The sequence below is a fragment of the Lutjanus erythropterus genome, chromosome 7 (genome assembly GCF_056507025.1).
Source record: "Lutjanus erythropterus isolate fLutEry1 chromosome 7, fLutEry1.hap2, whole genome shotgun sequence".
Classification (NCBI taxonomy): domain Eukaryota; kingdom Metazoa; phylum Chordata; class Actinopteri; order Lutjaniformes; family Lutjanidae; genus Lutjanus; species Lutjanus erythropterus.
Window position 1 is genome coordinate 7091354 of NC_139323.1, and position 23627 is coordinate 7114980.

The following is a 23627-nucleotide window of genomic DNA, read 5'->3' on the forward strand; positions in this document are numbered from 1 at the left end:
ATTTGATCTGATCTGCTGAAAAGGATTGCCATTACTGATCAGGGATAATCTGCTGCAGTAAACTGGCTTGCTTACTTATTTAGTTGCTCCGCCATTCACATAAGAGGTGGAGATCTTCATCAGCATCTGGGCAGATAAAAACCCTTGCAGCTCTTTACAGACAGAACCAGGAATGAAAATAATCCTGAACTGAACTAGCCTTGCTGTGCTGCAGTAGATATATGAGGAGAAGCATGGATTGGGCAAATATATGGGCTATTAAGATTTTAACACAGGTAGAAAAAATAAATGCATAATATTTTAGCATACTGTTGCAAAAACTTATGTTTCAGTCTCATTCATTTCTCTTTGAATGAAACAACACAAGCATTAAATAAAACATAAGAAACAATGTTAACGGGAATATCATTTTTACACTCCGATCTGTGTGCTATTCATTCAATATTTATTTAAATAAAAGGTCATAAAAATCCTGACCTGGACCTTATATACCCTCAACTGCTAAATTTAGTATTTCCGACTGTCCATGAAGGCAACAAAAGAGCTTGGCCCTGACTGGTGGTGATGTCATTGTCGTGTACCTCATCCTTCCTCTTGTCCCATGATGTCAGTGCAAATGTACCTGTAAATGTTTGAATCAGCGTTAGAGCCAGAAACACAAAGGATGAACAGCCTGGTTGGACAGTGGGAGCTACTGCAGAGAGATTTGGTGCAACATCAGTACAGATTTATACTAATTATTAATACGGTTGAACTGCAATTAATGGGCTTGTTAAAGGTCAATAAATCATATTTTATTTATTTATAAATCAGAGACAATAAGCCATTAATGAGAACATTTGGGGCTGAATTCACAAAGATATTTTAGTCTAGTCTGTAATGTTAGACTAGTCTTAATTTTGCTCATGGATTAGTCTATTGCAAGCTAGACCATTTCACAATAATAGACTGACTAACTGTAAGCCAGAAAAACTAGACCTAGACCTAGACCTTACCCTCAGGCTGACTCAGGCGTAAGACACATGTTACCATGGTAACAGTCAGTGTAACCAGCTAATCAGTAAGCACCCAACAACAAAAAAGATGATTTATTTGCATCTTGTACCATATTTTCTGAAGATCTTTCATGCTTTTCTCAGCGATGGGATTAACACTGTCACTGCGTGTCCATATCAGATTTTTTTGTACGGTTACACTCTTCGCTAAACTTTCCAAGTCAAACATCTTTGTAACTGACACATTTTCTGCAATAATTTGGTCTGCCATTTTTTTTTTTTTTTTTTAAGGTTTGTTACATGTAAGTCACAGTCAAAGCCTATATTTGTGAAAGAGGTTAGCCTGGATGTAAAAGAAAAAAAAAGTTTAGTCATCATTATTCAAATTCTGGGATATTTTGTCCAAACATTAAAAAATGCTTGCATGAAAAATCCTCTAAATGGTTTCTGCAGATGTAATCATGCATTATTGCCTGAGTGTTCTCTTCTCTAAATAGCTCTGCAGTGAATTTGTGTGTGCAGTTGTGTGCTGTTTATGTAAGTCTCATGATTACACACCTCTGTTTAATTCCACGTCAACATGTCTGCTGTGGGGAGGGTATAAATATGAACCCAGATGTTTGCGGACCCAAAATAGCTGACATCGACTGCTGTGTCACTCAGCCCTGTGCTATATTTAACTGCACATCCGTTACTATTTCTGGCGTTTTTCATCTCTCCTGTGTAAAAGCGTGGACAGAGACGGCACCAAACACATGGGGGGCATGAGGCGCACTGCACAGCTTCAAACATACCACTGTTAGAGACTGTAAAAAGCAGTGTAGTCCAACAGATTGACACTTAGTTTATTTATAAAATCAAATGGTGTAGACCTGGCTCAGTGAATTTCAAAATGCAGTGTGTAGGAATAGATACAAAATAGTACAATAGTCAACCATCACTGACATTTCTATACATAAAGATCAAGATCAACAACATTCTCTACTTCTGAGCAAGTATCTCTGAGGAGAAAATACAAAAAAGAAAACTCCTTTAGACAACACTACCTGATAAAGGGAACGGGAGAGTTATGGCTCCCAGAGGACTGTGCCTAAAGAAGAGCGGAGCGACCCAGTGAAACATACAGGTATTAGCAGACGACGCCACATCCCAGTCTCTCAGGACATCTTAACACCGCGACAGCTTGAAAGTTAAAAGGCACCACACAATACAAGTCACGAGGAGATTTCGCCACACATTTGTAATGCTGTAACTGACAAACTTTAAGGCGGATGTCATGTGCAAAAAACATCTTGAATATGTGTCACACGTACTGTCCAGTGTCCTCTCCGGTGAAGTGTGCTTTGATTCTTTCCTTTACTGCTGCTGACTTCTTTAAAAAATATCTGAAATGTGAAAAGATTTAAAGAATGATTGCATTATCACTATGTTGCTTGGTATCACAGGCATATTCCAGGCTTCCAGGTGTGGCAAGTGAGAAGGGAGTGGGAAGAGGGGGTGGGGGTGCTGGAGGAGGAGGCCTCGCTGTGGATTTAGTTCCTGTAGCTTTTGCGACCCTCGCCCTCCTTGAGAAAGGTCCATATGAGGGTGTTCACAATGTCAGGCTGGTCCTGCTGCAGCCAGTGACTGGCCCCAGAGATGATGTTGAGACGAAAATGGTTCCGGATGTAGAGGCGGCACGCCTCGGCCATCTCCTGCTCCAAGAAGGCGTCCCGCTCGCCCCACAGCAGCAGAACTGGAGACCTGACATGGTTGTAGCTTAGGGGGAGGGAGCTAGGAAGAGAAAAGAAAGAAAAAAACCTGAGTGAATCAAAATGTTTTTGTATGAGAGATTTTAAAGGGACATGTCACCCCCAAAAAAATCAAAAATACATATTTTCCCCTGGCATGTAGTGCTATTTATCTATCTAGATAGTTTTGGTGTGAGTTGTAGATTTTAGAGAGATCATCTGTAGTGATGTCTGCCTTCTTCCCAGTATAATGGGACTAAATGTTTGAAAACGATTTAAAAATTCCAAACCAGTGTCTCTTTCCAAAAATCATGACCAATTTACTCAAGACAATCCACAAACCTTGTTGCAGTTTTATGTAGGAACTACTTTTTTTTCTGCAGTAGAATCTAACTGAAACTACTTTCTTTCTAGGATAAAGAAAGTTTCCAAATGAAACTGCTCATAACAAGATCTCTGGATTCTTTGTTATTTAGTCCCACTATATTGCAGAGAGGACAGACATATTTATATTCGATATCTTAAAGACTGTGCAACTCACCTCAGAACCATCTAAATGGACAAATAGTGCTACAGGCCAAATATGAAATAAAATATGAAATAAAATATGAAATAAAATATGTATTTTTGATTTTGGTGTCCCTTTAAGGGGCAAAATGTACATTTGAAACAGAATTTACACAGTGATGTTTCAGGATGGACAGTAAAATCAATATCAACATGGCTGAATTCCATTTAGCTGCTTCAGATTCAGGGTCCTAGGGGCACGTGAAAAAAAAAAAAACTTCCTAACTTGCAGATCCTATTTTAACTGTTTGGTAACCATGGTAATACGAGTTAGGACATGATTTAAAAAAAAGCCATTACAAATGAACAGTTCCTATAAATCACTGCTTTTATCCTAACTGGTGATAAGAAAAGTTTATTACACAAGTATCTCAACTTGTCAAAATCTTAATTAAAATCTCTTAACTAGATAAAAGTTCAGCTGTGTGTTAGTTACCTTGTTTAATCTGTGTAGTTGCTCTTTCGTTGCTTTTACATAATGATCCAATGGAGACTGCAATCTTAGCCCACTCTTTGTTTTATCTCCCAAGGTAGAATTTACTATAAATTTTCAAAAAATATTTTTGGATTCCTCTCCAGATATGACCAAAACCTCCAACTCAACTGTCTTTAAGTTAAGCACCAGTTGTTGTTTTGCTCCACTTTTGTATGTTTCAGTGGTTTCAGTGTCTTTCGATGAGTAAACCAACTGTCACAAAGTTGTTTTGCTCTGCAAGATGAAAAAAGTAGGGTTGGTTGCTAGGTAACAGACATAAAAGTTGATGAGCAATGTTGGAATGAGTATTTAGGATTTCATAACTCAAGATAAGATAAAAATGTGATTCTAAAAAATAGTTGGGATTTGCTTCTGTAAAAGCAAACTGGGAAAAATCCTAAACTCTTCCTATCTTAAGACTTGAGATAAGAAGCGTCTGCAGTATGACTCCAGGTACTGTTCATGAAGGCTCACTGGCACATCAGACACCTTGTTGAATTCAGTTTTTCCTGAACCGCTTATTATTTCTTTTAGGTCCACCCCCACATTTATAGACAGGCTGATGCATTCATATCATCCAGCAGACAATAAAGGTACCAAACTGTTTGGTACTTTAAAATGGAAGCATTGCTCTCACTGTCATAATGTTGCAAATGCAAACTAAGTATTCAAATGATATTTACACAAACAGAACTTGATGACAATAGAGTGGAAGTGCTGCTGTTACTGAAGTCCCTCCTGACTGACCCTGATGAAGACCTCGCAACTCACTGGTCAACACCACTTTTTGCCATCTAAAATAAAGACATTTTCATTTTATTTTTACTTTAAAAAAAAAAAAAAAAATATATATATATATATATATATATATATATATTTTTTAAGGTTTTACAAACCTTACAGTGTGTCTTGGATTGTTTTTAAGATGACTTTTTTTGAGACTATTTCACCCATGCAATGAGCCTTTTTGAGAATAAGAACTTTTAAATAATTTGTGATTTTATTAAATGTAAGACTGCTTTTGTCATATAGCCTCTCCATGTGTGGAAGACTTTTTCTTCATAGGAAGTACAAAAAGACAGCTTTGTAATTACCCCATGTCTAGACTTTTAGTGAATTTCATAATGCTAATGATTCAGTATTTACCATAGAGGGCATTCAGCACATTGTACTTCATTAAGTATAAAAACATTGTTACTGTACCTTACTACTGTTACTCAGGTATCTAGACTTAACTTGAGTATTTACTTTTTACTTTTGCTCCCTACATTTTCACACAAATATTGGTACTTTCCACTCCTCACATTTTCAAAACAAGTTTTTCACTTTTAATGCATTCAGTGGGAATCAGTGATTATTTTTATTTTGCATCATGGCACGCCACCTTCCCAACATGAGGACTGATTTCAACCCAAATAGATGAAACAATAACACAGAAAAGACAATTCCTTGGTGTATTCATCAGTGCATATCACACAGGAAAGATGGAACAAGATGAAAAATGATGTAAGACGTATCAAGATGAAACAGACAAAGCGGGAGACTACTCAGTCAGCTTTGCACAGAAACAGCCAATACTTACTTTTATACTTCTAGTACATTTCACCTCCTATACTTTTTCAATTTTACTTGAATAAATAAGTTGAATTAGTACTTCCACTTTGATGCAAAAGTCTTTTATTTTTTTACATAGGTACTGTACTTATACTTGAGTATAGAACGTGTGCACTTTTGCAAACCCTGGTTTATTTTATATTATACAAAAGAAATTCTGTGTTATCTGATCTGCTATTTGTTTTCATCTCCTATTATCTGGGTCACTGATTATCTCCCATTGGTTATTCCTATTGTATAAGTGAGGCTACACCTGTATTGTCTGTTTGTTTAAAGCCCTGGAAAAAAACCTGTAATGGTCAAACCACGATTTAGCCACTAAAATAAAGGGTTCTTTTACACGTTCTTTCTCATTGTTGCTATTTTTCTTATGTTTTGAAGTGTCTGGATCACCTTCCTGTCTATTCTGTTTTTCCCTGTTTTCCAAGAGCACCTGACACATTTTTAACCTATGGTTGAATATACAGAGCAGCCAGTCGTCTCTTTTTTCTAGAATGACTATTGGGTCAGAGAGTTTTTGTTGAGATATTCCATCCAAATAAGTTATATCTGATATCAGCTGGAAACAACTGCCTGGCAAGAATTTGTCACTAGAATGGTCTCCACAGTCTGTAAATATGTTTCCATTAAATTACTGCACAAGTTTTAAGCGAGTTTCTGAAATTTTACACAAAACAAAACATAAATGAATCACACTGGCTACACAAAAACTACATAAAAGCAGGCAGACAGGAGACTGGCTCTAATTTAAAAACACTGGTAAAATCATACATTCATTCTGTGAATCCTACATTCAGAGTTGGACATTTTACATCAGGTGTTTACTGTTGTTTTATGTCTTGCCTACAATGTGCTGAAACAAGCTCCATCCCCCCATCACTCTGGACAGGACAAGTGGATATATATAAATGGATGGATGGATGGATGGATGTTGTGTGTATATTTGTGCTTAGGTACTGTATGCGCTTGTAGAGAGACTAATTGGACATGGGTCAGTGATATTTCTTTTACGTAAGCATAAAAGCTATTCTGAGAGATAACTCATTGCTTGAGATGGGAGCAGATGGTGCGTTCAGCCATGCATGTACATTTCACATGTCAAAAAGCATGCACTGATACTTTCTTTGATCTGATCTGTGCCGATCACTCTTGGACAGACAGTCTTTGATTTAAGAGTGAAGGTGGATGTACATATAAATATTTGACAGAGGGACAGGTTGAGTTTTCTGTCCCTTCAGAGCTCAGACAGTAGAGGGCGCTGCTAAATTTGCATTAAATATCAACACTATCTATGGTGTCGACACTCGTTGAAATAAAAGAACCTGTAGAACCTTTTCTAATGGTTCCACTTGGAACCTTTTCAGAGAATTCTACCTAGAACTCAACATTGAGGGTTATATCTAGAACCACCTGTGAAAGGTTTCACCCAGAAACCCCCTGTTAGAAGTTCTACAGAGAGCCCTATGGTGTAGTGGTTCCACCCAGAACTCTCTCTGAGGGTTCCATTGATAATCCTACCAAATTGTAAGGGCATAAACAAGAAACTGCAGAGGGGGTTCTACTGAGAACCTTTTTATATCCTCAGGGTTTTATCTAGAACGCACTGATGGGGTTTAACCAAGTACCTTTTAGTAGTCTAAGGATTTTATTTTGAACACACTCAAGGCACTACAGAGAACCTTTTTGTATTAAGGTATATCTAGAATACACTCAGGGGGTTCTACTGAGAACCTTTCATTATTCTAAGGGTTTTATCTAGAAAACACAAATGGAATTCTACCAAGAACCTTTTTAATATTCCTAGAGATTTATCTAGAACACGCTCTGGGGTTTCTACCAATAAACGTTTTATATTCCAAGGGTTTTATCTAGAAGACACACAGGGAGTTCAACTGAGAACCCCTATATAATGTTACAAAGAACTCTTGATGAATAAGAAAAAGAGGATTTCAACAATCACTGAAGAAGTCTTTCTTCCAAAAAGGGTTGTTAGTAGAGATCTTTGGCTTACAAAGAACACTTGATGAACCTTTTCTTTAAAAAAAAAGGCTTCTCCAGAAGCAAATGGTTCTGTGTAGAACCTCAGCCTTTGTAGAAGAACCCTTTTGGAACCCTCATTTCTAAGAGTGCATATGCGCAACACTCAATATGTAACGTAAAGTTTTTGAAAAATGCACAACATATACAACATATAAAGTGCCTGTGTGATTGCACTATACAATAACTAACCATGACCAAACACTGACACTGACTAAAAAGCATCCCAAAGTGGTGCAGTAACAGTGAAATGGTCTCCTATGGCAACAGCATACCTGCTCCAGTATCTGCTGTATAATGCCTCTCTTTTATATTGATGCACTGTTATAGATTAAACTCCACAACCACATATAAAAGTTAAAATTAGCTCCAGCTACAACAGTAAACTGCCACTTACACGTTAATGAATCAGAAATTAGAATCAATAATAAAATATCTAATAGTACAACAGTAACATTTCTTGTACCATTTTAAATCCCTGTATAAAATGATAAAGAATTTATCTTTTGGTGAGTTAATCATCCCCCACCTGAAAACATTCCTGTAATAGTTGAGGGCTCCGGTCAGAGCTCCCGGTTGTGAGAGTGCATACAGATAGGCCTCCAAGTCCTCCGCAGTGAGCCATCGGCCTTTCCTTCCAATCCCTGTGTTGCGGCTGGTGAACAAGGCCTTCAGAGCCTGCAGCAGAGACAGCAGCAAACACCGGGGTGAAATTTCTACGACTGGTACAATTTGATCCAGAAAACATTTAGGTACAGAAGGTCGTCCATATCACTGTAACATGAGTCAGAAAAAGTACTTCAGTGGTGAAAATCAGTTGTCATGACCTTCGGCCACAGCTCCGGCGCCCTGACTTACTGCTGCCTCGACAACATTACATGCTGTGCTTTTACTTCTGAAAACTCCAACACTGGCATAAAGGAACATTATCCAATAGTACACTTAGATAGCAAATACCTAAAATACCTATCTATATCTCACTTCCAGCTTAATCATTACAAGGAGTCATTTAATTTTAACCTTTTAATTAAAGAAATAGTTCAACATTTTGGGAAATACACTTATTTGCTCTTTTATCTGGAAGCAATGCGAATGAGCAAACATCAGATCGTTTCAGTTTTTCCAACTGAAGATGTCCTAACCTTAAATTTGTGCATTAATGAGCAGGCTAAGTGACTCGTTTGAAAAATTGCTCATTTTGTATTTTTAAGTTTCACGCACTTGTTTTACCTCCAACCTGTTTTCCTTAATCAATATCGGCGCTGACATCCTTAATGTGTCTAATTCCCCTCCAGTCAGCAGTCAACAATGAGGGTGAGAGACTGATTTATGAGGCTGACAGGAAACACATCCATATCGTTTTATAGGGATATCCCCAAAAAGGAGGAAGTCTGGAAGGAAAACAGGAGCTGTTGGGAGTTACAAATAAGTAAACTGTCCCTCAGCTGTATAGAAACAAGTTTGATTTAAAACAGAATACTAGTTATGAATAAATAACACTTAACTTACTCATTTGTACAAGCAGTGCCTCTGTGACATTGCTTGCAGTATATCTGGACAATTTTTCACACTCCAACCACTCAAGTTGTTGCTGTTATAAAGTGGTGTTATAACCCTATAAATATAAAAACTACTGCAAGTAGCCAGTTAGCTTAGTTTAGCTTAGCATAAAAAAAACAATGAAACATGCCAATAGGGCTGCAACTAACAAATATTTCCATTATCATTTAATCTGTTAATTATTTTCACAATTACTCAAACAAGTGTTTAGTTTCATGATTAAAAAAAGTGTGAAGAATTCCCATCACATCCCACCTTTAAATGACCTCTTTTGTCCAACCAACTGTCCAAATTCCAAAGATTCTTCATTTACTGTCATGAATGTTAAAGAAAAGCAGCAAACCCTTAAAATCAAGATACCTGAACCAGTAAATGTTGGAATGACTGAAATGATGAATTGATTATCAAAATAGTTGACAACAAATTTTCTTTCAATTGACTATAGTCTTTATGCTACGCTAAGCTAACCAGCTGCTGGTTGTAGCTTTATATTTAATGACAAACATGAGAGTGGTATAAATCTTCTCATCCAACTCTCTGCAATAAAGCAAATATTCATATTTCCCAGAATGTCAAACATTTTATTTGATTAAACTGACTGTTTTATTTGTACCTAAGATAAAAAAAAAAAAAAACAATAAAAGCTAAAATCTGGATTTGTAAAACCAAAACTGTGCAATTTTTAAATGTGCACTCTATTCTGTTAGTATCTCAATATGAACAACAATAAAGTTGAGATCAAAAATTCAATACTGCACTGATCCAGCTTAGCATATGATTTGGTATTAATCTATAATGTCACATGTCCCGCAGGACTGGTTGATCCTTTTGTTAAATACCACTAACCTTTGTCACAGCAGGCTATTTTTAGCCACACTAATGCAAACACTACAAATATCTTGACACTGTAATAACATGCAATGCACACCAGTAAACATGCCTACATCAACACACATGCATGTACACACAACACACACAGAGACACAAACACACACGACCTTGACCTTGAAACCGCTCAAGCCCACACATAACAGACCACCTTGAAATCATTGATGGAGAGCATGAGCTCCGGGAAGCGGGGCAGCTGGAAGAAAAAGAAATGACTGGATTTCAGCAGCTGGCTCGGGTGACGCAGGGCATAATCTGGAGGGGAAGAGAGGAGGACAGGAAAGGAGAGGGCAGTTCAGTTGTTCGATAGTAATTAAAGGGCAAGTGTGTCAGGGTTGTGGACGTGATAACTGTCAATTACTTTCCCTCTCTGTTTGCACCAGTTAAACCAGCTGTTCCAGCTTCACATTAGCCTCCTGTAATTAGCTTCTCATCATCTTCCCCTTAAGGCAGAAGAGGATTTGCCAGATGGATGCAAACATGAAATTGAAGTAATACGTCCTAATTAATGATAATAATTATGGTAATAATCCAAGAGCCAAACCAGAGTCTCTCTAATTAGTATGAAGAAAATTGGTTTTCTTTCACAAAATAAAGAAGAATGTTCGCGGATCCATTCCTCTGCGCAAATCATACCTGTGAACACAGAAGGATGGGGACAGTTCAGGACGATGAGTTTCGTCACCATCTCTGGGTAGTGAATGGCAAACAGCCACGCTATGGTCCCACCCCAGTCGTGGCCAACGAGACAACATCTGTTGTATCCTTGACAGAAAAGCAAATAAGACAGTGCTTTGTTATTATAACAGAAACAGCCTTCCATAGATTCTAATAGCAGCTGGATGTTGATGGTGATGTTGTGCTGTTTATTAAAGCATGTCAGTGCCTCTGAATCAATACCCTTCTCGCTTCTTTATTGCTGGCTCCGTCCCTCAGAGGACATTTACACCCATCAAATGGATGTATTCCATGACATACAGCCAAATGCAGATCAAGGTCAGGGCATCCGTCTGAAGGGATACTGATCACATTACTGTTCCTGTCCCTACAAACTCATCTCTGTACCTGTGCTAGCACCATTTACACCTACTGGCATGAATCATAATAGCAGACCTCATCTCAACACTGATTTGACATACAAAGGGACTGAGCCACTTTTGAAAAATGAAAAAGGTCTTTTGTGTTTGCTTTTAGCACTGATACTTGTTACCACAATGAAAAAGGGGCAACGTTACTTGCCATGTATGGTTAAAGGCCAGACCTTAGAATGGTGTTTGCACCATTAGCTGAGTGTGAATGTGGACCACGATGTGGAACATGTGGGCTCTAACAGCTGGTGTTAACAGAGCTCCAACCACAGATCAGAGTACAGCAGTTATCATATGATCAATGCAAGCCTCCCACTTCCACTGAAATGACCATTAAGTGACTCCCTTGCACAGCAATATGCATTATTGAGTGCTTAGCTCCTGAAAGACGGTTAAGAAATTAAAAATGACAGCTAGAACAATTTAAGAAGCTACAAAACATCATCTGTAGGCCTCTCTTTTTAGAAGCACTTTCTGAGAGAATGTAAATCTTTAATAAGGAATTTGTTCAAAAGCCTCTTGAGAATATTTACAGGCCATTATGGTGCCTCTGGGCTGGGTTCCTGTTGTGGAACATAGACCTAATCTGGCATTATTTAATGCTGCATGACTCAATATTTTTATAATAATAACAGACCAAATGAAAAGTGTAAAGTAAAAGGTGTCACTCGTTGTGATGAACCCAAAGAGAATTATCACCGGATTCTGTAGTTTCTTCTTGACTCTATAGAGCATTTTAGCATCTTTCAGCAGTTTTGGTTTTGAAACAATAAGCCAATAGTTTCCTCTTTTGAGTCAGTGACACTGCTCTTGTCAAATCTGTTTCCAGGAGCAGCAGGCAGGCTGTATTTAGTAAAACATCCAGACCAAACCGCAGACAGGCATAGTTAAGAGTCTGGCTGGGAACATTTAGCCACTAAATGGGATCTGGTGGAGACCAAACACAGAGCTAAAAGGAGAGTGGATACTGGACTTAGATTCACCAGGCTGACATGAACACAACTCCAAATGAATTTACAATAAGTGAATAGACAGCCGTTTGCCACATTAACTTTTGTCATGTATGGAACGTGTCCACTGCCCCAAAGTACCAAAAAATACCTTATGAACAATGTCTGAAATATGGCTATTAAAGGAATAGATATTCTGACTTTTGGTCCCTACTGTGGGTTGCTCTCTAAAAACACTGGAGCCTACAGCAACATCTATTCTCATCTCTTCAATGCCCAAGTTTTTGGGCTAGATAGTTGGGATTATTTGAAGGAGTTGTATGAGGTACAATAGTCTGTGTATTACCTACAGTAGATTTAGGTCAACAGTTTACCCCCCAGTTTGGAGAAGCAGCAAGTGTACTGGTGTAGGAAGCTAAGCAATGTACAAATATTTCAAATATTTTCACCACTTCACCTTGCTGTCAAACAGCCTTTTCCAAAATGAAACCACCATTATACCATCACTTTCTCCAAAGCCACCGCAGTCCTCTGACAAAATCAGTAATTTTACTTCACAGGACATGGGAGATGCTCAGCTACTGCTCCCTCAATTAGTTATTTTTTTGTGGCATTGTGTGACTTCAGTGAGTCTGTAGTAACCCTATAAAACACCAAAATCACACAATAACACAAACGAAAAAACAATCAAGGGTGCAGCAAACAAGCAACTCCCCTGTTCTGCAAGGGAAACTGCTTTTGCCAAAGGAGTGTGGCAGCTTTGCTTGGCTTCCTTCACCAGTACTGCTGCTTGTCCAGACTGGAGGCATGCAACCGCAAATGGAAGTATCTTAAATGGATTATTACAGTTTATTATAAGTTCCCTTTTTTCTCAGTTTTGGTCTTCGTTTCTATTGTTTATGATACTCATTGTACTAATTAATGAGATCTGACAACATGGCCATATTATGATTATACTGCCTTGCAATTATTGCAATCACGTTATCAAATTTTGCTAATAATCCCTTATTAGGGAGCGCTACCGCAGGTCCGTCATCCCATCAGCTGTCAGACTTTTCAACACCAACACTACAGTGACTTAATGTAGCACTGTTAGGTCTGCTGCATATTCCTTGTGCAATATTGTATGTTCACTTGTTAAATCTCTCACTTTGTTAAATCTCTAAGTCACTATTTGAGTATTATTTTGCAATTTTCCTATGTTTTCCTTCTCCAAATACGTTTAGCTCACCTAGGAGTTTGTATACAGCCTGTAACACCCTTGATTCTTGCTTGTGTTGCTTGTGTTTCATGTCCCATTGTACCTCTTTTTTGTGATACTACAGTCCTAGATCTCAGCTATGAACTTATTGAATATGATGTTATTAGTAATGATAGGAATGATTGCAAGATTATAAAAATCAAATCAGGATGATCCTGTAATAACTCATGCATGACAAGTGAGGAAGTGTGTCTGTGTAGCAAAATTAAGACATGACCATCTGAATTGTATCAGTTTACTTGTAATTAGTGCTGAAACAGTAGCTGTAACACACTTGAAAATGAAGTGACAGGTGTGAAGGAGAAAACAAAGATAGAGCTCTCAGACACCATCTGCTTGTATCTGGACTTGGAGATGGAAGCTTCACTGACATTTCAATTCAAAGACAGGTTATCTTCTGCAGTATGTATAAAACTGTGAAGTGCTGGCCAATAAAAGAGCAAAAAATGTCATTCTGGCCAGATGATGATTAGTGGATGCTGGTGTGTGCAGACTGCCTCGGGCTAGCATCCTGCTAGTGTTAGCATGCAGTCAGATGCTCTGTATCTGCACTGTGTCCCATGTTCAGTCAGAATGAGTCACAGGGGGTTTGTCATGCCATGCTGCAGGCCTGAGGGCTGTCCGCAGTTTGAGACTGATAAACAAGTTTATTTTTGACTCAAGACACTGTCAAAACACTGTCCACTCCTTGAAGTTATTTTAAGATTACAGACACACAGCTCTCCTGTGTTGCCTCACCTAGGTACTCCACAATATCCTTGACGTCGGTGACCAGGTAATCGAAGCGATAACTTTCAGCAGAGAGCGGCAGGTCAGACTCTCCATAACCTCGCATGTCGATGGCCACCACACGGAATTCGCTCTTGAACTCACGAAGCTGGTATCGCCAGGAGAACCTGAGGCACACAAACAGATACAAAGGTGATTTATTTACTTAATTTCTTTTAAATATTGTCACACTTCTTCTGCAGCAGTTTTTGTATTGCACCACCATTAAGCTGGGGAACAGTCTCATTGATGTTTATACTATTTATTATGGTGCTGTGTTTTTCCCTTATCTTTGACTGCTTTGAGGTGTGTGCCTTTTCTACATGCTTTTCTTGTTGTCTGTCCTACGTGTATGTTGGCATTTAGTTTTGGATTTTGGATTTTGCAAGAGACAACTGTGGCACTATCCTGACTTTTAGTGTATTGTGCTATGGGTCAAGCCTCGAAAAAACTGCAGCTGGATTCATTAGATCATAAGATCATGTGAGAATCCATCTTGCTAGGCTTCAAGTTATGCGTTTGTGTCCGCACCAAAAGTGGTGCAGCCAATCAGCATCCTTAGGTGTGATGACAGCGAGAAGTGTCCTGAAGAGGTTACCGTAGATGCTACGATAGCATCAGTTTATGTCAGAACTGGATAATATTTCTTCATTGAAAGAAGAGCAAAGAACGACACTGAAGGTTTTTCTCCATGGAAAAGATGTTTTCGCTCTTCTACCGACTGGTATTGGCAAGAGTTTGATCTGGTTGGTTAAAGTTTGCCCCTGCTAGACGTGATAGATGATATATAGTTCATTCAATCACCTGCCAAGTGCTTTTGTTAAAGTGCCAGCCCTTTTCCAGACAGTTTCTAAGGACTACATTGCAGATGGTTCTGTGTACCAAACTATCTGGCATGTCAGGTTAGCGTATCACCAAAGTAAAGGCTAACTACTCCTCACTATATCTATCAGCTGTAACTATTTTTGGCTGTTGCTAGCCATCTAAGCTGCCGTTAGCTCAGTTAGCCCTGTAGCTAGTGACCCTTGACTGACTCTAGTCGTGGAAGGTTTGTATTTACATCACAGGCAACAGACCCAGGTTAAAGCAGCCTCTCCGTGAACACAGCCAGACAAGGTCCAAACACAGCCTCCAACACCAACACACAGTACTGAGGTGATTTACAGTGACTCCAACCAGGATGACCAAGAAATGGCGGGTTCAAGAAATGCATCTGGCAGGAAAGGAGCAAGAGGGAGGCCAGCATGAGAGAGGTAGCGGGGCAGAGGAAGCCACAACATTTTTACTTCTAACTCGCTTAATTAAGGGCTTATTTTGACCAAGTCAAGGTTGGTGATTGTTGGAACATTGGAAAGACTAATTTTGGTGAGTCTGATTTTGTTTCTGTCGAGCTTGAATGAAGCATGTTTTACAATGAGTTAACAAACCAATTAAGCTGCTTGTCTTACTTTGGTAAAAGAGAGAACCATGGTATAAAAAACATTTCCTTTCTTTGCAGTTTTTGAGTTTATTTTGTCGATTTATTTGACTAAAAAAGGCTATGAGAGAATATTAAACAGCAAACTTTCCACTTGCACACACATCTCCCAGCTGGAGATCAGCAGACCCAGCAGATCTGAGCTATAATATTAGACCACTACCTCAATAGGCAGTGGTCTAATATTGTATTATGAGACATGGTGGACTGGAGCTAGCTGGTTAGCATGCTAACTTCTATGCATCACAATACATAGACATCTTTGACATAACATCATAACAGTTACCTCTGTTGTGAATATCAGTTTGTTTTTAAATGTTTTAAATTCTGGCCATATCTTACACATTGCACCTTAGACAATTTGTTTCTTCCACTGCAGCTTTACAGCCTAATATCCTTTTAAAGGGGATACTCCAGCAATTTAGTGGAGACAGATTCAAAAACAACAGTTAGATACATTGACATTTAGTTGCTATTGTGGGGTCAAGCAAAACACTGATTCCTACATTCCCCATAAGTCCTTCACTGGTTCTTCCCTGCCAGGTAAATCTGTCTTTCAACTCCAAATACCCAGTTTGTAACACAGACTTTCAGTTAAACATAAGGAGTCTCCAAGCACAGACCAAAATAACTGTGATGACATCAGTGAAGGTATTTTTCAGTCAGTAGAGATTCCCCTTTAGAGCCACACAGCAATTACACAACTGTTTTAATAGGCTGCGTAGTTCTCCCCATGATGATTAAAGTGAACTTGATGTGCACCTTTAAAAGTACTCATATCAAATTTGAGATACTTGCAAACATCGCAAACTTTGTTTTAAAGCAAGCACTCAGCTTTCTTTCCAGCTCAGTGAAGGTCACCTCAGTATAATAGAATCTGTTTTAGATTCTAATCCGCCCACTGATCATTTGGACTGGGTTGGCTTCCTAATTGGAGATCTTGTCTGCTGCAGAGGCTCCTCATCAGGACTGAAATCCCCCTCCTTCTCCTCCTCCTCATCCTCCGCCCCGGCGAGGGGAAGCAAGATGCAGAGCCCTGACTGTGATTCTGATGAGTCAGTATAAGATCCCAGCACTCAACCCTCAGATCTTAGAATATAGATGAGGTTTAGAGGAAAGTAAGCCCCCTCCGACCCCTCCACCCTCCCTCTGACACACACACATACACCATCCTCTTTCTCATTTCTAAGAGGGAATTAACACATTTCATAAAAAAAGTGTGAGGAGTTCTTTCCAACCATGTCACTCTCAGCACAGTTCATCATTTCTGTAAAGAATACGGCAAGTGAAGCAGAAAGAGCTCCCCTCTGCCGTTAATTAATCCCTGTCCTGTCAGCAGCTTAGATAGTATGTTAGAGATATGGACAGGCTTACAGCTCTTGACAACCTCTTTGGCCCCAATCCAGGAGCGACGCTGAACACCATTTTTCATTTCAGATCAGGAGGAGGAGATCTTGAATGCTTTGGACCATTTTCCCCCCGTGGCAAATCGCGTCTGTGAGTGAGGACTCCTCACTGTAGTGGATTTGTTTTTGCAGCCCAGGAGCCAGACCGCAGAGATTTCACAGCAAAGCTGAAACATTACAGCCAAGCATTTCTCATAGTCAGGGGAAATTTCTGAAGAGGTGACCGATGTAACAAACACCGAGCAATTGAACAAGCATAATCTTATAGTCTGCTGCTGAGTGCAGTGGAGCTGTAACACTGTTGCCGCATCTGCCCCCCCCCCACTCCAAACCCTGATTTCCCTTTGACCTACCAGAACTCGGGGAAGCCGTGTAGAAACAGCATGAGTGGCTTCCCTCTCTCTCCAGCGGCGACATAGTGAAACCTCAGGCCAGACTCCTGGGTGGAAAGAACATAGACAGTCATATAGATGGAAGCGTCAAGCTGACAGTCTCATCCACAGACACAATAAAACAACTCAGCATTTTTAAATGACTATTACTGAGTGTAGCTGCATGGAAATAAGTGGAGTATAATGTAATTATTAGGAAAACAAAACAGGAAAAGCTTGTTTACCTCTGAATCTACACATACATAAAAATCAGTCTATCACAAACTCTCTTGCTAGAATATTATCAAGAAATTTCCAGTAACCTTAAAGGGAATATTCACCAATTTTCACATGGATGTCCAGTTAGTGTTGATAGTGATTGTGGTCAACTGAAGCAATAAAATCCTCTGTGCTGCTTAAACTAATTGAGAAAGCTGAGTTCTTGTGCTGCAGAATCTGTTCTACAGACTATATCAGCTATGGTAGCGAGGAGGCGTGCTAGACAATATTTTTTGTCACTTAATGGTATGTTTTAGCCAACAAACTAACTGATGAGAGCAGCCATACATCATGTCCACGACTATGCTTTGTGTGAAAGCCGGTGCTGGATAAGCAGGAAGTCATTATATGTGTTTGTGTCAAAAACTTAATCACAGGTTAGTTAACGATGTTGCTGAGTAAATGACGTGTGCTGTTTGTGTCTGTAGATCAAAGTGAGTCAGAAAAGAGTGCCAATGGAATTAAAGTTTTTAAGGTGAAAAACTATGGCCCTACCATAAAACACCTGCTTTCAGAGTGAAGTTTGGTTCAGCAGTACCACAACAACCAAATAAAGTGTCTTATTGACATAAAAGTGACAGATGTCTAAAGTACATTGCCTAACGATTCAATAAGGTGGTTGCATGAAAGGATCGTTCATTCTGATGGAGACAGAATGAAAGGACCCCTATTTCTTTATTTTTTTCTATGTAACAACGGCCATTATGTTACGGAGTAAATGACGTGTGTTCCTAACAGCTAAAAAGCAAAACAATTTAGTGTATTTAAATTGGCAAAGACCTCGAGTTTTGTATTGACTGCCAGTCAAATTAGTGCTGTTGTTTTCGGAGAAGCAAAGTACCCAATTGTGTTGCTCTCATCCATAGCTATAGGCCAGGGTGGTGATACATGCCAACATGGGCGTGGTGCCAGAAGCATGCACGCAATGTATCCTGGTACATGTAGGCACTGCTGGCACAGCTCCGCGAGCAGGAGAACTCAGCTTTCTCAGTCAATATAGCACACACTGAGGAATTTATTGCTTCAGTTGACGACATTTACCATCAGCACTGAGTGGACATCCACATGAAAAGTGCTGAATCCTGAATACGCCTTCCAGAAATGTTAGCTTTGAATAATAAATAATAAATAATAAAATCAAAATCAAATATTGAATTGCTGGACACAAGACATCCACTACTTTACTGTTAATTCATTCTGTGTGTGTGTGCACTTGAGGTTTCAAGTTCCCACATCACACCTACACAAGTTGCAAACTCAAGGGTCAAACAATAAAGGCTTCATCATATGCACAATATATTCAACGGGCTCCTGAATATTTGGTTCACACTGTAGTGTTTAATGCCAGATAACAGTGGTCCATACTAGGGATGATGACAATTAATCAATGATCGATTAATCGGACATTAAAAATGTAATTTATTGAGTAAAATATAATTGGTTTAATAGATAATATGACAGTATTTTTATGATGGTGCTCCGCATGTTTTCTGATAATCAAGTAAATGTGTTTAATATGTAGATGTTTACGTCTTTATAAGTTTGATAGGCTATATAATGCTGCCAGAGAATATGCAATAATTTAGATTAACTGATGAATTCATCATTAATGTTACCAATGATGGATTAAGGAAAGTGCATACTCAACAGTGATGTAACACCAGGTTCATATGTGGTACCTTTGGTAAATAATGTAAGCTTCTTTATCAGGTGCTTGACTCTGGAACAGTCTTAGACTTGTAGATGTCTGTTCAGAGTTTATTGAGTGTGAGTTTTTTTTTTTTTTTTACTATAATTACTCTTGAGCAATAGTCTGTCTTATGTTTGTCATTTAGCATCTTGGGGCTACGTTGGAAAAAGTATTCTTCTTACTTTAATATATTGTTCCTTGGATTGGTGTGTTTTGTAGATCAATAAACAAGTCAAACTGAAGATTTTCATTTTCATTTTTGAGAAAATGGAAATCAGCCTCCCCTCCCTGTTTTAAGAAGTGGTTAGTTGTCTGACTCATGCTGTAAATCTGTTCAGATTAGGGGTCCCTTTGCTGACAATATCATAAAGCATATTACAGTTGCAGTGGAGTCTGTGTTTTTTATGAGCTCATGCACTGAGAATGGCTGCATCAACAGTTTGAACTGCTTAAGTTACCCTTTCTAAATCATACTTATTGTCATTCCTTGGACTAATTTCAGCCTGCATGGACATTTTCTCTGAGGCAGCTCTTGACACTGAAGATACGGAATATCTTAACATGAATGATCAAATATTTGCTTTTTCCCTTCTCTTTTCTTTGTCTGACTGTGCTTATTCTTATTATCTATCTGCAGGTCAAATCATGAGTCTCAGTTTTGTCTGTTTCATTTGCATCATGTATGATCCCAGCATGAAATCAAACATAGACTAGATGGGATTTATTGCTCTAATAGGTGACCAAAATATGCCATGCTTGAATGTTTCTGCATGAAAACATGGGGTCAGTTTGTTAAAATAACACTCGTCAGTGGGTAAGTATAGATACTCGAGTACTGTACAGTCTTGAGGTACTTGTATATTAGTTGCATATTTTCATTTTCTGCTGCTATGTTCCTCTACTTCATAACATTTTAGAATGATATATTGCATTTTTGACTGCAATAACTTTACCAGCCGTAGTAAGAAGAACCTTAGCAAAAGAAGATTTTACAAAACATATGATCAGTATATTTTGCTGATAATACTCCTGTACTTTTAGATGAAGGACTTTAACTGGTAAATGTTTATCTTGTACATTAACTCAATTACTGTACTTAAGTACAGTTTTGATGTGCTTGTACTTGAGTATTTTCCATTTATGCTACTTCATATTTCTATTCCACTACATTTCAACAGTAGTAGAAGTACTAAGATGTTTTAAGTAGAAGTAAAAGTAGAAATACCAGTCTAAAAATACTCTGTTACAAGTAAAAGTCCTGAAAGCAAAATGTTACTTAAGTCTTAGGAGCAAAATGTACTTAAAGTATCTAAAGTAATGTTATGTTATTATAGAATATTATCATCATAGTATAACACTGGATCCTATCATATAAGCATTTCATGTTTTCTTATGTGAAAAGTAACTAATAACAATAAGAGTAGAATAAATGTAGACTAAAAAGTAAAAAAAAAATATCTTATGTATTGAGAAGTATAATGTGGTATAAATGAAAATACTCATGTATGTCAGTAATGTATTCAAGTACAGTAATTGAGTAAATGTACGTAGTTACTACTTAAAACATATATGCTCATATGATATGATCCTGTACGACTGACCTCATATTATACAAACCATCTAATACTGACAAATTACCACATTAAAATGCTCTAACATGTCTTTATTAGTGTTAAAAACACAATGATATAATACTCTAAAATGATATAACACTGACATGGCCAATTATGCACAATTAGTACTTTTACTTTTGATAGTTTAAGTACATTATACTGATAATATTCTGCACTCTGAAGTTACATTTTGCTTCTTTAACTTGTAACAGAGTATTTTTAGACTGTGGTATTTCTACTCTTGCTAAAGTAAAAAGATCTGCGTACTTCTTCCACCACTGGTATTGCAGTTTCCAGGTCAATGATATGAATAATTCCTCCATCACTGACACTAGGCTTTGGTTTAGGTAGTTTTTTTTTTTTTGTCTTGGTGTTTAATTACATAATGTTGGACACATACTGTAGGTTGTTAGTTGGAGGCTGGCAGCCCGCCGCTGCTGCCCTGCATGCAGAGACGTGAGGCGGAGGAGAGGAGCTGTTCTTTCAGCACCACCTGAGCGCAGCGTCGGGCAGCAAACCCTGATTCCACTGAGGAACGTCTCAAAAAAAACCAAACAAACACACGCCTGCCTCATGATCTGCTCACATATCAGGCCTGTTTGTCTTTTTTTTCACGACGCAACACAGGCAAGGTGTTGAAGCATTTTTACACCTGAATGTCCTAGCATGCAAGAGAGCCTCTCACACACAATGCATGGGCTTTTCCCCTTTAGGACCAGACGCCTCTCATGTCCAAGTGCATGTGTGTGTGTGTGTGTGTGTCTTACCTTGATCCTAACATAACAGTGGGTTCCCAAGGACGTGTCATTCAGACAAGCCGGGGGAGTTTCACGGATCACCCATTGGAAGGTTGTTGTCGGCCTCAAGATGATGTTCCACCAAAGTTTCAGCAGGGCTACGATGGTGCAAAGAGCACAATAACCGTATATCAACGACCAATACCCCAAAACTCTGATTTTCAGCGCAAGTCTGATTAGAAATAAGAGCAAGTTGTGGAGCACTCTCGCCATCTTTACATTGCCGCAGGAAATCAATCCAGATCAAGTTACCTATTGATCCCTCTCTGTTAATCGCTCCTTTCTGTTTAAATACTGCTCTGACAATGCCGTTGTTTCGTTACCAGCGCATACGCACGACTGTCTGAAGGGAGGATCCCAACAAGCGGCTGAATGGGACGGTGGCAAGAGCATCACGTCAGATTTCACGCTTGCGTGTGTCAGCAGTGGTTGTTTAGCAGGAGACGGTGTTGTTGACTATACAAGGCAAGTCCGAAATCAAGCAATAAGCCCCTCGATGCAGAGCTTTACGGCGATTTCTGCACAGCTAAGAGGCGCTAGAGAGAAAACCCCAACAGAAAATCACTGCAAAGCACCGGGGCTGCACGCTGCTGTTATGGCAACAATACTGTGTCTGAAACACAGCATGCACGTGTTCAAAATCAAAGATTTCTATTATACCAGTAATACTGCGTTTGTTCCACCAGCCGGCTCTCGGACAATAAGTCCCCGCTTCGACAGTTAATTAGCAGGCATGACTGGTGTTTTCTGGGCAGCGCATTAATATTTTAATCGCCTGTAATGCGGTCACAGGTGCGCTTTTATCAGGCACAGCGCAGCAGGTCAATTATTTTGTTAGGAAACACAAGTCGAGACAAGATAAGACAAATAATAAGCAGGTTAACCAACTCAAGATTAGCCTAATCCCTCACGTGACTGGATGTGTAACAGATTAAGATCTTTGGACTCTAAATATGGAGCCCTAAAGCTGACAAAATAAAGGCAAAATAGAATTTGTAATAATGGAACTTATATTGTTAATTCATGTAAAGCCTTATTTTTTCAATTCTTTTTTTTTTTTTTTTTTTACTTTTTTGTTTGGATTTGCTAAATTAATGATTACTCATTAATTATTTAATCCCCTGTAAGAATTTCTTTTAAATATTAATCAATAATTAATCAGTGCTCTCGAAATGGCACTAACTGCGTCTCATTTGACATTGTTTTGTCTGACAGAGGCCTTTGTTAAATAAGTTAAACTTTAAAACAAAAAGGAGGGAAAAAAGAAAGTGAGTTCATTAATTATGAACGATTAATTTCTTTTTTTTTTTTTTTTACATTTTTCAGTATAATTTAAGGAAAATGCAGAAAATTGGAAACCTAGTTTGGATTTTGTTTTGTTTGACATACATTTATCAATTCCCCCAAATAATCTGTGTGTAAAACTTATCTTTTCTTTTACACAACATTTTAAATATTTAACTAATATTTACCAATAATTATGTATTGTTGTCTGATAACCTTTTACCACAGTGAGCATATTACAAAAAAACTGAAAGGGTAGCACATATCACATTTCACTTATTTATTGCTCACATCAGAATAAACAAACAGACATTTCAACACAAAGCCTCCATCAGAGCGTTTGCAAATGCTCATATAAATAAGTGAAATGTGAGCATTTTGTCCACCGTGACTTGATGACTTGAGATGTGCACCTTTTCAGTTGTTTTGGAATATGCTCACTAGATTTTGGGTCTACCGCTCCACCGAGAACCCACTTGTTGAAGCCCAACCTTCTTTTGTAAATTCAACCTTTTACTACATTTTGTCAGTTTTGGTGCTCCATAAAAGTAAGTTTCATTGCAACAAAAATTAAATATCTTGTGACTCCTGTACTGTAGGAAATGTGGGGCTGCTTCACTGTTGAAGTACTACAAGACAGTGCATTATATTTGAAAATTTATTTTTTTATTACTAACATAAAATATTATATAATATACCCTTACTAAAATATTTTCATCATACTGAACAAAAAGCAGTTTCTCTACATCTTTTAGTTAGTTGTGCTGGAGGGAGGTT

General features: G+C 38.4%; 1 protein-coding gene across 1 annotated transcript; it reads right to left on the reverse strand.

Annotated features, from left to right (window-relative positions):
* Positions 1 to 1814: 1814 nt before the first annotated feature.
* On the reverse strand, positions 1815 to 22082 carry ephx4 (epoxide hydrolase 4). Its single transcript, XM_084722121.1, has 7 exons — positions 21537 to 22082; positions 17170 to 17255; positions 13904 to 14061; positions 10503 to 10631; positions 10018 to 10121; positions 7948 to 8096; positions 1815 to 2768 (listed from the first exon to the last, which is right to left on the reverse strand). Exons 1-7 carry the CDS (start codon positions 21777 to 21779, stop codon positions 2528 to 2530), a joined length of 1110 nt encoding a protein of 369 aa, XP_084578247.1. The 5' UTR covers positions 21780 to 22082; the 3' UTR covers positions 1815 to 2527.
* Between the last annotated feature and the right edge of the window lie 1545 nt (positions 22083 to 23627).